General features: G+C 39.9%; 1 protein-coding gene across 1 annotated transcript; it reads right to left on the bottom strand.

Annotated features, from left to right (window-relative positions):
- Window positions 1-258: 258 nt before the first annotated feature.
- On the bottom strand, window positions 259-12,400 carry LOC110488529 (dnaJ homolog subfamily C member 8). Its single transcript, XM_021560761.2, has 9 exons — window positions 12,249-12,400; window positions 11,178-11,279; window positions 10,166-10,222; window positions 6,089-6,155; window positions 5,900-5,994; window positions 5,558-5,629; window positions 5,361-5,452; window positions 2,086-2,161; window positions 259-1,809 (listed from the first exon to the last, which is right to left on the bottom strand). The coding sequence occupies exons 1-9, from the start codon at window positions 12,339-12,341 to the stop codon at window positions 1,684-1,686; spliced, it is 780 nt and encodes a 259-aa protein (XP_021416436.1). The 5' UTR covers window positions 12,342-12,400; the 3' UTR covers window positions 259-1,683.
- Between the last annotated feature and the right edge of the window lie 1,837 nt (window positions 12,401-14,237).

Genomic DNA, 14,237 nt, shown 5'->3' with positions numbered 1-14,237 from the left:
TTGATAGTTGTCATTGAATTGATTTACAACTTACGCACTTTTAGTAAATATACATTTGTATAATTTTTTGCTCTGTCACAATTTAGTCTAGTTGTCTTTGACAAATGAGTAATTGAATGTATTTTCAATTAATGATTATTAAAAGACAAAATGTTGAACAAGACTAAAAACTTGGGCTCATCATGCTTCACTTACAGGCAAGAACAAACTGACAAATGCCTTTGCTTTGATCACACTCACAGACGACCTGACTATCTCCTAAGAATATCTTGGACATTTTTATTGTTATAGTATAACGATTACAGTTCAACGGACAGAAAAACAGCTCTCACAAACTAGGCTTCGAATTTCCATGGTACTGTAGATTGAGTGAAACACTGCTGCAATTAAACATTTGATATGGATTCACAATGCTACTGCTAATTAAAGAACACTACTAGTGGTTAGATGATAGGTATATGATCACGACCAATGGTCAATTGGGGTAACATATTTTAATGTATTGGAGAAAACAAAGTCAGAGGAGGTATCATCATGGGAATAGGAGTGGATTTTTTGTCTCTGTCCCAAATGACACCCCATTCGCTATTTAGTGCACTTATTTTCCCTGGGACCCATATGGCTCTGGTCAAAAGTAGTGCATTATATATGGATTGGGTGCCAATTGGGACGCTCCTGTGTAGTGGAATCCCAACTCACTGTGGGTTTGAAATTGTGATGAGCAAATCATTGGGGCAGCAGGTAGCCCAGTGGTTAGAGTAACCGAAAGGTTGCAAGATCGAATCCCCGAGCTGACAAGGTAAAAATCTGTTGTTCTGCCCCTGAACAAGGCAGTTAACCCACTGTTCCTAAGCCGTCAATAAAAATCAGAATTTGTTCTTAACTGACTTGCCTAGTTAAATAAAGGAAAAAAAAATCATCTAGATGGCAGGATACTTTGAGATATGGGGATACTCTCTTCCTCACTTTACAACCACTGTGCCTGAATAGAGGAGTAAACTACTCCCATTGTCCTCCAAGAGTGGCTGGATATTCTCCTTGTGTTTCACAGTAAAGGGAAAATTCCTTAATAACATGTTATAGCATCTTGTACCTATTGACGAACACAAATACAAGGCAGTCGCTAGCTAAGGATTTCATTATTCTACCCTCAACTAGATTGCCTCGTTTCGGAGTCAATACTTGGTAGACCACAAAATTGGCTTGTTACAAACAAGCTTTTATTTAAAGGTAAAAAAAAAAAGAAAAAAAAGAAAAGAAAACACAGCACAAAAAGTCCAGTCAAACTAAGGTGGATACAGAAATGGAAGATTGCCTGTCATCTTGTCTACTTTGAGGCCAGTAAGTGTGATGGTCCCATGGAGGTTGCAGATCACAATTATGTACATAAAAAATAAAAAATAAACGAGCACAAAACTACATTTCTCAGGAGGCTGGATGCACTGTCAAGTGTAAGTAAGAATGTTGGGCTGAGTCTCGATTTCACCAACCTTCTCCCGAAGTGTACGCTTGCTATGGTGGAATTTTTACAATGGTGGAAACTCCCTCCAGCCAACGCTTACACACCACTCATATGCTTTTAAAACATCACGTGGAGTGTGCCAGTATACACTTCTGGAAAAGGGTGAAGAATCGGGATGTAGCCTTTGGGTAGTATCCTTAACCCTCACATCTCAACAGACGTCACTCTCTCTGCTCCATCTTGACTTTAGGAGGCTTCAGGAAGGACCGGGGTTTCTTCTCTTTTTTAGCCTTGCTCTTGCCTGCCTGGAAACTCCTCCAACTGTCCACTCGCCCATCCCTTGTTTCCTGGTGAAAATATAAGGTAGTAGAGTCAGCGATGCACTAAGTAAACAGCAATATCGGGGACGACTTCTGAAACAACTATCTGCAGTTCCCCCTGCTGCTCGTGGCAACGCCATACCCCTGAATCAGTTAAAACAACTGAAGAGCTAGTTATTCAACAGTAGGTACTCAGTCTCTCCTCATCCCAGGTTATTTTGGGTGAGGATCAAAGTTCTGCTCAAAACATTACCACCCCCCAAAAAATGACTGAAATGTATTTACAACCTTTTTTCAACATACCTCAAAGTTTTTCTGCCATTCCCTCTCTCGCTTAGCTTTCTCTGCCGTCTCAATCTCTTCCTCTCTTGCCCTTTTCCTGAAAAGGAAAACATGAAACATTGAATTCCATTATATTCCCTCCTTAAGGACACAAAAAGACAAGCACAAAGACATTAAGGGCCATGTACAGTGCATTCGGAAAGTATTCAGACCCCTTGACTTTTTCCACTTTGTTACGTTACAGCCTTATTAAATTTAAAAAAATATATATTTACACACATTACCCCATAACAAAGCAAAACAGGTTTTTAGATATGTTTGCAAATATATTTAACATGTAAATGTAATATTTCTGTTTTTTTATAAGTATTCAGAGCCTTTACTCAGTACTTTGTTGAAGCACCTTTGGCAGCGAATACAGCCTCGAGTCTTCTTGGGTATGACGCTACAAGCTGGGCACACCTGTATTTGGGGAGTTTCTCACATTTTTCTCTGCAGATCCTCTCAAGCTCTGTCAGGTTGGATGGTAGAGCGTCGCTGCACAGCTATTTTCAGGTCTCTCCAGAGATGTTCGATCAGGTTGAAGTCTGGGCTCTGGCCGGCCAACTCAAGGATGAACTTTCAGGAGACTTGTCCCAAAGCCACTCCTGTGTTGTCTTGGCTGTGTGCTTACGGTCATTGTCCTGTTGGTGAACCTTCGTCCCAGTCGATTCCTAAGAGCTCTGGAGCAGGTTTTCATCAAGGATCTCTCTTTACTTTGCTCCGTTCATCTTTCCCTCAATCTTGACTAGTCTCCCAGTCCCTGCTGCTGAAAAACATCCCCACAGCATGATGCTGCCACCACCACGCTTCACCGTAGGGATGGTACCAGGTTTCCTTCAGATGTGACGCTTGCCATTCAGGCCAGAGTTCAATCTTGGTTTCATCAGACCAGAGAATCCTTTTTCTCCTGGTCCGAGAGTCCTTTAGGTGCCTTTTGGCAAACTCCAAGCGGGTTGTGCCTTTTATTGAGGAATGGCTTCCGTCTGGCCACTCTACCATAAAGGCCTGATTGGTGGAGTGCTGCAGAGATGGTTGTCCTTCTGGAAGGGTCTCCCATCTCTACAGAGGAACTCTGGAGTGCTGTCAGTGACCATTGGGCTCCTGGTGACCTCCCTGACCAAGGCCTTTCTCCCCCCCGATTGCTCAGTTTGGCCGGTGGCCAGCTTCAGGAAGAGTCTTGGTGGTTCCAAAATGATTCCATTTAAGAATGATGGAGGCCTGTTTTCTTGGGGACCTTCAATGCTGCAGAAAGTTTTTTCCCCCCAGATCTGTGCCTCGACACAATCCTGTCTCGGAGCTCTACGGACAATTCCTTCCACCTCATGGCTTGGTTTTTGCTCTCAATGTCAACTGTGGGACCTTATATAGACAGGTGTGTGCCTTTCCAAATCATGTTCAATCAATTGAACTTACCACAGGTGGACTCCAAATCAACAGGATGCACCCGAGCTCAATTTCATGTCTCATAACAAAGGGTCTTAATACTAATGTAAATAAGGCATGTTTATTTTTTAAAATAAATTTGCAAACATTTCTAAAAAAAACTTTTCTCTTTGTCATTATGCATTATTGTTTTCCTCCCCAATTTAAATCATGTCATCGCTGCAACTCCCCAATGGGATCGGGAGGCGAAGGTCAAGCCTCCTAAACATGACCTGCCAAACCGCACTTATAAACACCCGGCTGCTTAACCCAGAATCCAGCCACACCAATGTGTTGGAGGAAACATTGTTCAACTGACGACCGTGGTCAGCCTGCAGAAGCCCGGCCCGCCACAAGGAGTCGCTAGAGCACGATGAGCCAAGAAAAGCCCCGCCCCCCCGGCCAAACTTGATCTGCCATATGCTAGCGCCAGCCGAGCGAGCCTCCCTCTTCAGTGCCAGTGAAGTGTGTTCGGAACAAATATGCGTCCCAAAGATGTGTTCACTGCGGTAGATTGTTTATTTTCATCAACGATTTGGTTTCAGATGGGTCCACGTAAATAGGATTATAAAGGAAATAAATCGTTCTTCTTGCAAAGCATGTAAACATTCTTAAATGAGCTATTATATTAAATCTGACTATCTACAACAATCACATTATTGTGTGCATGCAACTGCACACGCTGTGAGTCTTCTGTGCTGTTCTGTATTTCATGGACAATATACAGCCTTCAGAAAGTATTCACACTCCTTGAATTTTTCCACATTTTGTTGTTACACAACTTGAATTTAAAATGAATTAGATTACGTTTTTGTGTCACTGGCCTACACACAATACCCCATAATGTGAGTGGAATTATGTTTATCGATTTTTTAATTAATTAAAAATGGTAAAGCGGAAACATGTTGAGTCAATAAGTATTCAACCCCTTTGTTATGGCAAGCCTAAATAAAGTTCAGGAGTAAACATGTGCTTTACAAGTCACATAAATTGCATGGACTCACTGTGTGCAATAAGTGTTTAACATAAAATGTAAATGACTACACCACACATACAGATAATTGTATGGTCCCTCGGTCGAGCAGCGAATTTCAAACACAGATTCAACCACAAAGACCAGGAATGTTTTCCAATGCCTTGCAAAGAGCACCTATTCGTAGATAGGGTAAAATACAAGTAGACATTGAATATCCCTTTGAGCACGGTGAAGTTATTACACTTTGGGTGGTGTATCAATACACCCAGTCACTATAAAGATACAGGCGTCCTTCTGAACTCAGTTGCCGTAGAGGAAGAAAACCAATCAGGGATTTCACCATGAGGCCAATGGTGACTTTAAAACTGTTAGAGTTTAATGGCTGTGATAGGCGAAAACTGTGGATGGTTCAACAACAGTTACTCCACAATACTAAGTGAAAAGAAGGAAGCATCCTGTTTGCAACAAGGCACTAAAGTAAAACTGCAAAAATAATTACTTTACGTTCTGAATACAAAGTGTTATGTCTAGGGCAAATCCAAAACCACTGAGTACCACTTCACATTTTGAAGCATGGTGGCGGCTGCATGTATGCTTGTCATCGGCAATGACTAGGGAGTTGTTTTTAGGATAAAAATAACCAGAATAGACAAAAGCACAGGCAAAATCATAGAGGAAAATCTGGTTCAGTCTGCTTTCCAACAGACACTAGGAGACAAATTCACCTTTCAGCAGGACAATAACATAAAACACAAGGCCAGATATACACTGGAGCCGCTTACCAAGACGACGATAAAGTCTGGATTTAAAACTGGCTTGAAAATCTATGGCAAGTTGACTGAAATGGACCCATTACCTTTCATGCATGTCCTTGGCTTCCCGCTCCTTCCTCTTGATTTCAAGCTCTGCAAACAGCTTCATAGTCTGCTTGTACACCGCCTGTCTGAACTGACGATCAAGAAAATAGTGGTTTCCTTAGTAAAATAACAATAAGCCCAGTCTCAAAAACAGTCTTACATCTGTTACAAGTTATATTTAACCACTTGTCAATACCATTTCTGGGTCATCCTCTTCCAAGAATTGAGGCTTCCCATCCTTCTTCAGCTGTTTCTTCTTCTCTTTCATCTGTTGCAATTTTTAAAAAAAAGATGCAGTTGAAGTGTCATATGCTGTGGCAATACATGAACTCAACTGTAATCGTGGCATCACTAGTATTAATACAATTGTACAGTGAATCTATGTCCCAAATGGCACCCTATTCCCTTTATAGTGCATTACTTTTGACCAGAACCCTATAGGTCCTGGTCAAAAGTAGTGGACAATATAGGGAATAGGGTTCCATTTGGGAAGCTACTGTACCTGTGTGAACAGAGGGACAGGTGGTTAGTTACTCACATTATGCTCAACATATTCCCTTCCTGCTTGGATCACATCAACTGCCCTCTTCTTCTGTTCTGGGTCTAGCAGGTTTTTGTATGCCTTGTCCACAGCTAGAAATACAGTGTGATTGGGGTTGTTAAGAACTCTTTGAATGTATTCGTCTAACTGATGTAGACATACTGTTGACGGCAATTATATTTCTACCTTCAAAGGCTAGTTGTGCTCTGTCTGGATCATCCTGGTTCTTGTCTGGATGGACCAAGATGGACAACTGAAATGGGAGGAGAAATTAGTTGGCATTCATTAGTGTGAGAATCAACAATATCAAATCAAAGTGTATTTGTTAAATACACAGGACACATTGGGGTGTAAATGGCAGTGGTGGGAAAAGTACCCAATTGTCATACTTGAGTAAAAGTATAGATAGAAAGTTACTCGAGTAAAAGTCACCCAGTAAAATACTACTTGAGTAAAAGTCTAAAAGCATTGGATTTTAAATATACCTAAGTACCAAAACTACATTTATTTGATCAAATATACTAAGTATAAATCATTTCAAATGATTATATTATGCAAACCAGAAAGCAGAATGTTCTTGTTTTTAAAATGTATGTATAGCCAGGGTCACATTCCAACACTCAGACATTAGTTACAAAAGATGCACTTGTGTTTAGTGAGTCCGTCAGAACATAGGCAGTAGGGATGACCAGGTGTTCTCTTGATACGTGAGTGAATTTCACAATTTTCCTGATCTGCTATGCATTCAAAATGTAACGAGTACTTTTTGGTGACAGGGAAAATGTATGGAGTAAAAATAACAATATTTTCTTTAGGAATGTAGTGAAGTAAAAGTATATATATATTTAAAATACATTTAATTGAACCTTTATTTAACTAACCAAGTCAGTTAAGAACAAATTCTTATTTACAATGACGGCCTACCAGGGAACAGTGGGTTAACTACCTTGTTCAGGGGCAGAAGGACAGATTTTTACATTGTCAACTCGTGGATTCGATCCAGCAACCTTTCGATTACTGGCCCAATGCTCGCCCCAAGTAAAAGTTGTCAAAAATATAAATAGCAAAGTACAGGTACCCCCAAAAAACTAGTGAAGTAGTACTTTAAAGTATTTTAACTAAAGTACTTTACACTACTGGTAAACGGTGCAATGAAATGCTTTAGTTGCGAGCTCTCTCTCTCAACAGTGCAGTGAAACATGAACTCAAAATAATAACATAAGGCAATAAGTGGTGCAATACAAATAAGGCAGTAGAACATTAAAGATGGAATCTGCAGTGTGCGGAAACAGTGCCACTGCCGCCCCACCACCTTTGTTATTGTTGCAGAGCTGAGGAGTGCGAGCAGAATAGTAAATAAAATTGCAATACGTAGTGCTCTTCTATGTAGAGTCTGACCGATAAATCAGTTGACCAATAAATCAATTTTATTGGCCGATAGCCCTTCACAAAAATAGTTGCATTGGTCTTTATTCCACAGATAAAGCGGCGATATTATATACATTGAAAGAACAAATACGTCTGCTAATTTGCAGTCGTTTTTTTCCCTAGGGGGTGCTCTGTGTATTGCTTGTTGAACATAATTCTGCCCTAAAACACAAGGTGAGAAGAATAGGCTTTATTGATTTTTACTGGGCAGTTAAGAACAAATTCTTATTTACAGTGACGGCCTAGGAACAGTGGGTTATTAGCCTTTTTTTAATAAGTAAATCATCAAAAGTGCTCTATACCAAGCAAGCAGCCCTGTCCTCATCACTTCCAGTGAGGGAAAAAAGTATTTCATCCCCTGCTGATTGTTTGCCCACTGACAAAGAAATGATCAGTCTATAATTTTAATGGTAGGTTTATTTGAACAGTGAGAGAGACAGAATAACAACAACAATAATCCAGAAAAACACATGTCAGAAATGTTATAAATTGATTTGCATTTTAATAAGGGAAATAAGTATTTGACCCCTCTGCAAAACATGACTTAGTACTTGGTGGCAAAACCCTTGTTGGAAATCACAGAGGTCAGACGTTTCTTGTAGTTGGCCACCAGGTTTGCACACATCTCAGGAGGGAGATGAGGCCTAGCCAGTCTCCAGAACTTAATCCCATAGAAAATCTGTGGAGGGAGCTGAAGGTTCGAGTTGCCAAACGTCAGCCTCGAAACCTTAATGACTTGGAGACGATCTGCAGAGGAGTGGGACAAAATCCCTCGAGAAAGTTCTGCTTATAAAACTCACAAAAAAAAAAAAAGAGTAGTGAAGGCGCTGTTTGTTATCAACCAAATTAGGTCACTGTTACTCCAGTCTCTATTGCAGAATTCAGCCTTTTTGACAGCATATACAGTGGGGCAAAAAAGTATTTAGTCAGCCACCAATTGTGCAAGTTCTCCCACTTAAAAAGATAAGAGGCCTGTAATTTTCATCATAGGTACACTTCAACTATGACAGACAAAATTAGAAGAAAAAAAAATCCAGAAAATCACATTGATGGATTTTTAATGAATTTATTTGCAAATTATGGTGGAAAATAAACTTTTGTAATTGACCAAATACTTATTTTCCACCATAATTTGCTAATAAATTCATAAAAAATCCTACAATGTGTTTTTCTGGATTTTTCCCCCTCATTTTGTCTGTCATAGTTGAAGAGTACCTATGGTGAAAATTACAGGCCTCTCATCTTTTGAAGTGGGAGAACTTGCACAATTGGTGGCTGACTAAATACTTTTTTTGCCCCACTGTACTCAAGTCGATTTAAAAATTCACACTAGTCCCCTCGTTCGGTGATTGGCGTTTTCGGGATGTGACAACGGAAAGCCAGCAGGCAGACCTACGGTATGTTTTAGCAGGGAAGTTTGGTAGGGTGACCTGATTTGTAACTATGAAAATAATTTTGTCAAACAGATCGTGAACCTTCTTATTCTAGAGGGGCATCAATAAATAGAAAAATAATTGGGTTAGGGTGTAGAGCAAGATTTATGTCATCTTGTCTTCAGGATATCTTATTATTGATTTACTTTTAGTCTGATCAGTGGAACAATTCTTATTCTTAACAATAGGCTAAAATATAGGGTAATTACTGTGCTTGTCAGTAAGAACAGTACTGTTATTCCCCACACCTATTGTATTATTCCTCTTCTTCACAATTTTGCCAGTGTAATCACATATGCCTACTTGTGTCTTTGAAAATTACGCGTCTCCTTCCTGAGCGGTATGACGGCTGCGTTGTGTTTATACTTGCATACTATTGTTTGTACAGATGAACGTGGTACCTTCAGGCATTTGGAAATTGCTCCCAAGGATTAACCAGACTTGTGGTCTTGGCTGATTTCTTTTGATTTCCCCATGATGTCAAGCAAAGAGGCGCTGAGTTTGAAGGTAGGCCTTGAAATACATCCACAGGTACACCTCCAATTGAGTCAAATGATGTCAATTAGCCTATCAGAAGCTTCTAAAGCCATGCCATAATTTTCTGGAATTTTCCAAGCTGTTTAAAGGCACAGTCAACTTAGTGTATGTAAAAGTGTATGTAAACTTATGACCCACTGGAATTGTGATACAGTGAATTATAACTGAAATAATCTGTCTGTAAACAATTGATAAAAAAATTAGACGTCCTAACCCGACTTGCCAAAACTATAATTTTTGTTAACATGAAATGTGTGGAGTGGTTGAAAAACGAGTTTGAATGACTCCAACCTAAGTGTATGTAAACGTACGACTTCAACTGTACATATAAATAATCGGTGACCTTTGCCTCCCTAAAATTGGTATCGGATTTCAAAAACCTATATCAGTCGGGCTCTACTTTCTTCATGCATGCAATGATGTCAGAGGGTAAAAAAAACAGTGTTCGTTGTTTGCAGTAACTTTGTTGTTGTAATATTGCAAATGAATGTGGCTGTTTCACTATTAAGAATATCAGCTATAAAGATATGGTGGGAAATATAAAACTATAGAATGTACAGTATTTACTATGGAATGTACTTTCAATGTGACAGTTATTTACTGTAGATAAAGTGAGCAGTACAATTAAATAACAGCAATGATGGTAGTGAGTGAAAGTGTATATGTATGAAAGTGTGAATGGGTGTGTCAAGAGTCAGTGCAAATAGTATTTTAATAGGGTGTGGGTGACTAGCAGGTACAGTATGTGCAGGTGGAAAGCTAGGGTTAGCTGTTCAACTGTGTTATGACCTGGAAGCTGTGTTGGAACCGGTAGGTCTAAGACTGGAGCCTCCGGTACCCACTGTCAGATATGTAGTATACCTACCGCTCTGAACCTCTTCTTCAACTCCTCATCTGTTGCCTCTGGATCAATTTGTAACACCTGAAATTCAAATTAGGCATTTCACTGGAAGCAAAGTTTACATTGCATAGCTTAAGCAACACAGATCTGTATTTACCTCAAGCGATTCAAACAGCTAGACAAAGTTGCCGGTGTTGTACAAAGGATGTTGCAAGACCCACTGGTTGATCCTTTAAAAAAAAAAAATATATATATATATCCTAGGCCTCACTCCCCCCTATCTGTGATACCTACCGCAGCCCTGCTCCTCCATATTTAACACCCATCCTGCCAGTCACATTCCGTTAAAAGGTCCCCAAAGCACACACATCAAATCAAATTTTATTTTGTCACATGCGCAGAATACAACAGGTGTTGTTCACCTTACAGTGAATTGCTTACTTACAAGCCCTTAACCAACAACGCAGTTAAGAAAAATAAGTGTTAGGCAAAAAAGATTTTAATAAGGTGTGGTGTTGCTACTATGCTGTGTTGTCATGTGTTGCTGTCATGCTCTGTTGTTGTTTTAGGTCTCGAATGTCATGATGTGCCTTTAGTCATATATATATATATATATATATATATATATTATCCCAGCTCCTGTCCCCACAGGAGGCCTTTTGGTAGGCCATCATTGTAAATAAGAAGTTGTTTTTAACTGACTTGCCTAGTTAAATAAAAATGGTACACTACTCCCTTTCCTTTGAGAAACACACTCTTGCACTTTACCATCTCGCCCAAATACAACAGTCACACAAAGTTATCATTTAACTTCTGACACTAATGCAGCACCTTCAACAAGTATCTCAAATGGGTTGAAACCTGCTACGAAGCACCTGTCAGCACAACACCTAAGCCATTATGGCAAGAGGCTTGAACCTCTTAATGGGGTTGCTGGTGTTGTACTAAGGACACTTCAATGCAGTTATAAACAAAAACCTTGTCACAATAATAATAGATCAACTACAGCTGCATGTGACAGGAACTAGCCACTTACCTCAAACGGGTTTAAATTGAAGTAGGATGACCCAGGTCTGAGCAGCCTGTCTATTTGCTGCTTCGAGGTTAGCACAGAGTCTCTTTTCTCTATCTGCTTTACCTGTTGAACAGAGACATGCCATATTAGTTAGGGTCACAGAAGTACAGTCATGGTCATATTAGCAAGCAAATGGATATTTACATCATCTTGGTCCCTTTCACTGGCCAGCTGGCATAGCATTATCTGTCATGACTCATGAGTCCACTTGGGGAAGGTTGGATAGATGGAACTGAGCATGTTTACATTCATGCCAGAGATCCAACCCACTTGCTTACAGCTGCACTAGGGTCAGACAGGCTTCCTGTCTAGATTAAGACACCCCAGAGCTGGTGTGAGATATGGCTCAGAAAATTAAACTCCATCCAGGGATGAGAAATGTGTTTTACTCCTAAAATTGTCCCATTACCCTAACCGTTACACCGTAAAGATTGAATGATTTCTAAAAACGAGTAGTCTTTCAATCTTCTTGGTGTAACAGTTGGCATAATGGGACAATTCGGAGTACTATACAACGTATTTCTCATCCCTGGATTGGGATATATTTTCCGAGTCATATATCTTAATCTACACAGGAAGCCTGTCCAACCTAGTGCAGCTAGCTGTAAAGAGGGTCGAATCTGCTGTGCTGGCTAGCAATAGCACAAAACAGATCAAATACTCAACCATTTCACCACCGTTTAAATGGGAAACAAAATTCCTCTACACTGATAGAATAGCCGCGTAACAAACTATATGCGTGTCATGATCACAGAGAAGTGTACTGGTGAATCAACAACACTACCCGGTTAGCGTTAGCACTTGGTAGCTTAGCTTAGCTAGCTAGAACGTACACACACACACCGTGTTATGCGAGCTAGCTAGCCCAGTTAACGTTAGCTAACTTTAGCCCCTCTAGCTTTTTAGCTAGCAGATGTTTGTAGGCCTCATAAATGCAGGTCCATGGGACGAATTATCGGTATTTGTCAAATTCATAATGTTAGGTTACATATCAACACACTGAGTAAGATGTATTTCCTAAATGTATCTTACCTCTGTGTAGAAATGATTGAACAAATCATCCGGACCACTCTGGGTAGAGGGCTCTCCTCCAGCAGCCGCCATCTTGGCTAAGACTTCATTCATCTGACGTCACAATATCCACTATCACGTGACTGTCAATGCAGTTTTGGAGTTTTTGCGCTCAAATACATTTATACAAATAAAAAAATAGGGACTTTCAATAAATGTCAATGAAATATATAAAACATATTGCAAATATGTATTGTTTCAGATTGTCCTTTGAAACATTTTCCAAACAATTCAATAAATTGCGTTCAACATAGATAGTTGATGTAAAAGCTTACACTATAACACTTTAAAATGTTTTAAAAATGTTGATAAAAAACTTGAAAACAGGTTAAAATATTTATTATTTTGCTCAAAAAATCATTCGGGTGTTCAAAAATATACCACAACATTTCCACCAATGATCCTTCACGGCCGATGAACAGAAAAAGCAGTTTTCAGTCGGACAATTCAGAGTATCTGTGCGTGTTCCTGGGAAGTGAGCTCTCATCAGATTCCGAGTCGGTGAAGCGTCCTCCACGCGACGGTCTCCAGAGTCCATAGAGAAAGTCTTCTAGGGTGGTAAGGCGTGTGTCCAGAGCTGTCAACTTCTGCTCGATTACCTCCTGTAGCCTGAATCCTTGATGAAACATCGACTGCATGTCCACAGTGTACTGCAGCTGAGGCGGCAGCGGTTGAAATTAAAATTACCAATACTATCTCAATCATTGTTGCAAGTTATATACAGTTGTCTCCAAAATAGGAATTAAGATCACGCGTACTTCTACTAATGATACTGTATGGATAAATATCTTAGATACCCCAGACACATCTATGATGAAACGTATTGGTCAGTCACCTGGTTTTGATTCCTCTTGATGATTCTAAGGCTGATGAAGAGGATGATCAGCAAGATCACAACCAGAGCAAAGGTGACATTGGGCCACTCATGAAGTGCCCAGAACATGGCATCACTGCAAGCGCCATGGACAGATGTGTCCCGAATGCCCACTTGAGGGAACTCCATTCCAACTTGTGACCACGAGGGGATCCCACAGAGATTCATGCACGCCATCTCTGATAGTGTCCTCTTTTTCTTCTCCGGTCAATTGACGAGGCGCATGCTCATGAGAAACCAAAATCGGTATATGCAGACTTGAGAATTTGAAATTCCACAACCTCAACCCCTATTGTGATGTAATAGTGCTAGACAACTGTGAAATATGTCATAAAAGACTACATGTTCAATAGAAATAGGCACTGTTGCTTTTTGCCAAGCTAAATCATCACCTTACACATACATCACACCAGTCTTGAAATCCCAAAGAATAAGTCAATTTACTTGAACGAAACTGTATATAAACAATACAAAAAAAGGGTTATCAAAAGTTTAAGAACATCTACTAATTCAATGGTTTTTCTTTATTTTTACTATTTTCTACATTGTAGAATGATAGTGAAGACATCAAAACTATGAAATAACACACATGGAATCATGTAATAACCAAAAACAGTGTTAAACAAATCAAAATATATTTTATATTTAGATTCTTCAAAGTAACCACCCTTTGCCTCGATGACAGCTTTGCACACTCTTGGCATTCTCTCAACCAGCTTCATGATCTAGTCACCTGGAATGCTTTTCCAAAAGTCTTGAAGGAGTTCCCACATATGCTGAGCACTTGTTGGTTGCTTTTCCTTCACTCTGAGGTCGAACTCATCACAAACAATCTCAATTGGGTTGAGTTCGGGTGATTGTGGAGGCCAGGTCATCTGATGCATTACTCCATCACTCGCCTTCTTGGTCAAATAGCCCTTACACAGCCTGGAGGTGTGTTTTGGGTCAGTGTTCTGTTGAAAAACAAATTATAGTCCCACTAAGCGCAAACCAGATGGGATGGCATATCACTGCAGAATGCTGCCGTAGCCATGCTGGTTAACATGGCCTTGAATTCTAAATAAATCACCAACAGT

Source organism: Oncorhynchus mykiss, chromosome 32, assembly GCF_013265735.2.
Source record: "Oncorhynchus mykiss isolate Arlee chromosome 32, USDA_OmykA_1.1, whole genome shotgun sequence".
In the NCBI taxonomy this organism is placed as follows: Eukaryota; Metazoa; Chordata; class Actinopteri; order Salmoniformes; family Salmonidae; genus Oncorhynchus; species Oncorhynchus mykiss.
The sequence above is the reverse complement of the archived record's forward strand: the minus strand, read 5'-3'. Positions and strand labels throughout refer to the sequence as shown.

Excerpts from the sequence above, each read along its gene's own strand:
- LOC110488529 (XM_021560761.2), bottom strand. The coding sequence starts at position 12,341 with ATGAATGAAGTCTTAGCCAAGATGGCGGCTGCTGGAGGAGAGCCCTCT. Across the intron at positions 5,630-5,899 it reads GGGAATATGTTGAGCATAAT|ATGAAAGAGAAGAAGAAACA; the intron begins GTGAGTAACTAA and ends AAATTGCAACAG. Across the intron at positions 2,162-5,360 it reads GCCAAGGACATGCATGAAAG|GAAAAGGGCAAGAGAGGAAG; the intron begins GTAATGGGTCCA and ends TTTCCTTTTCAG.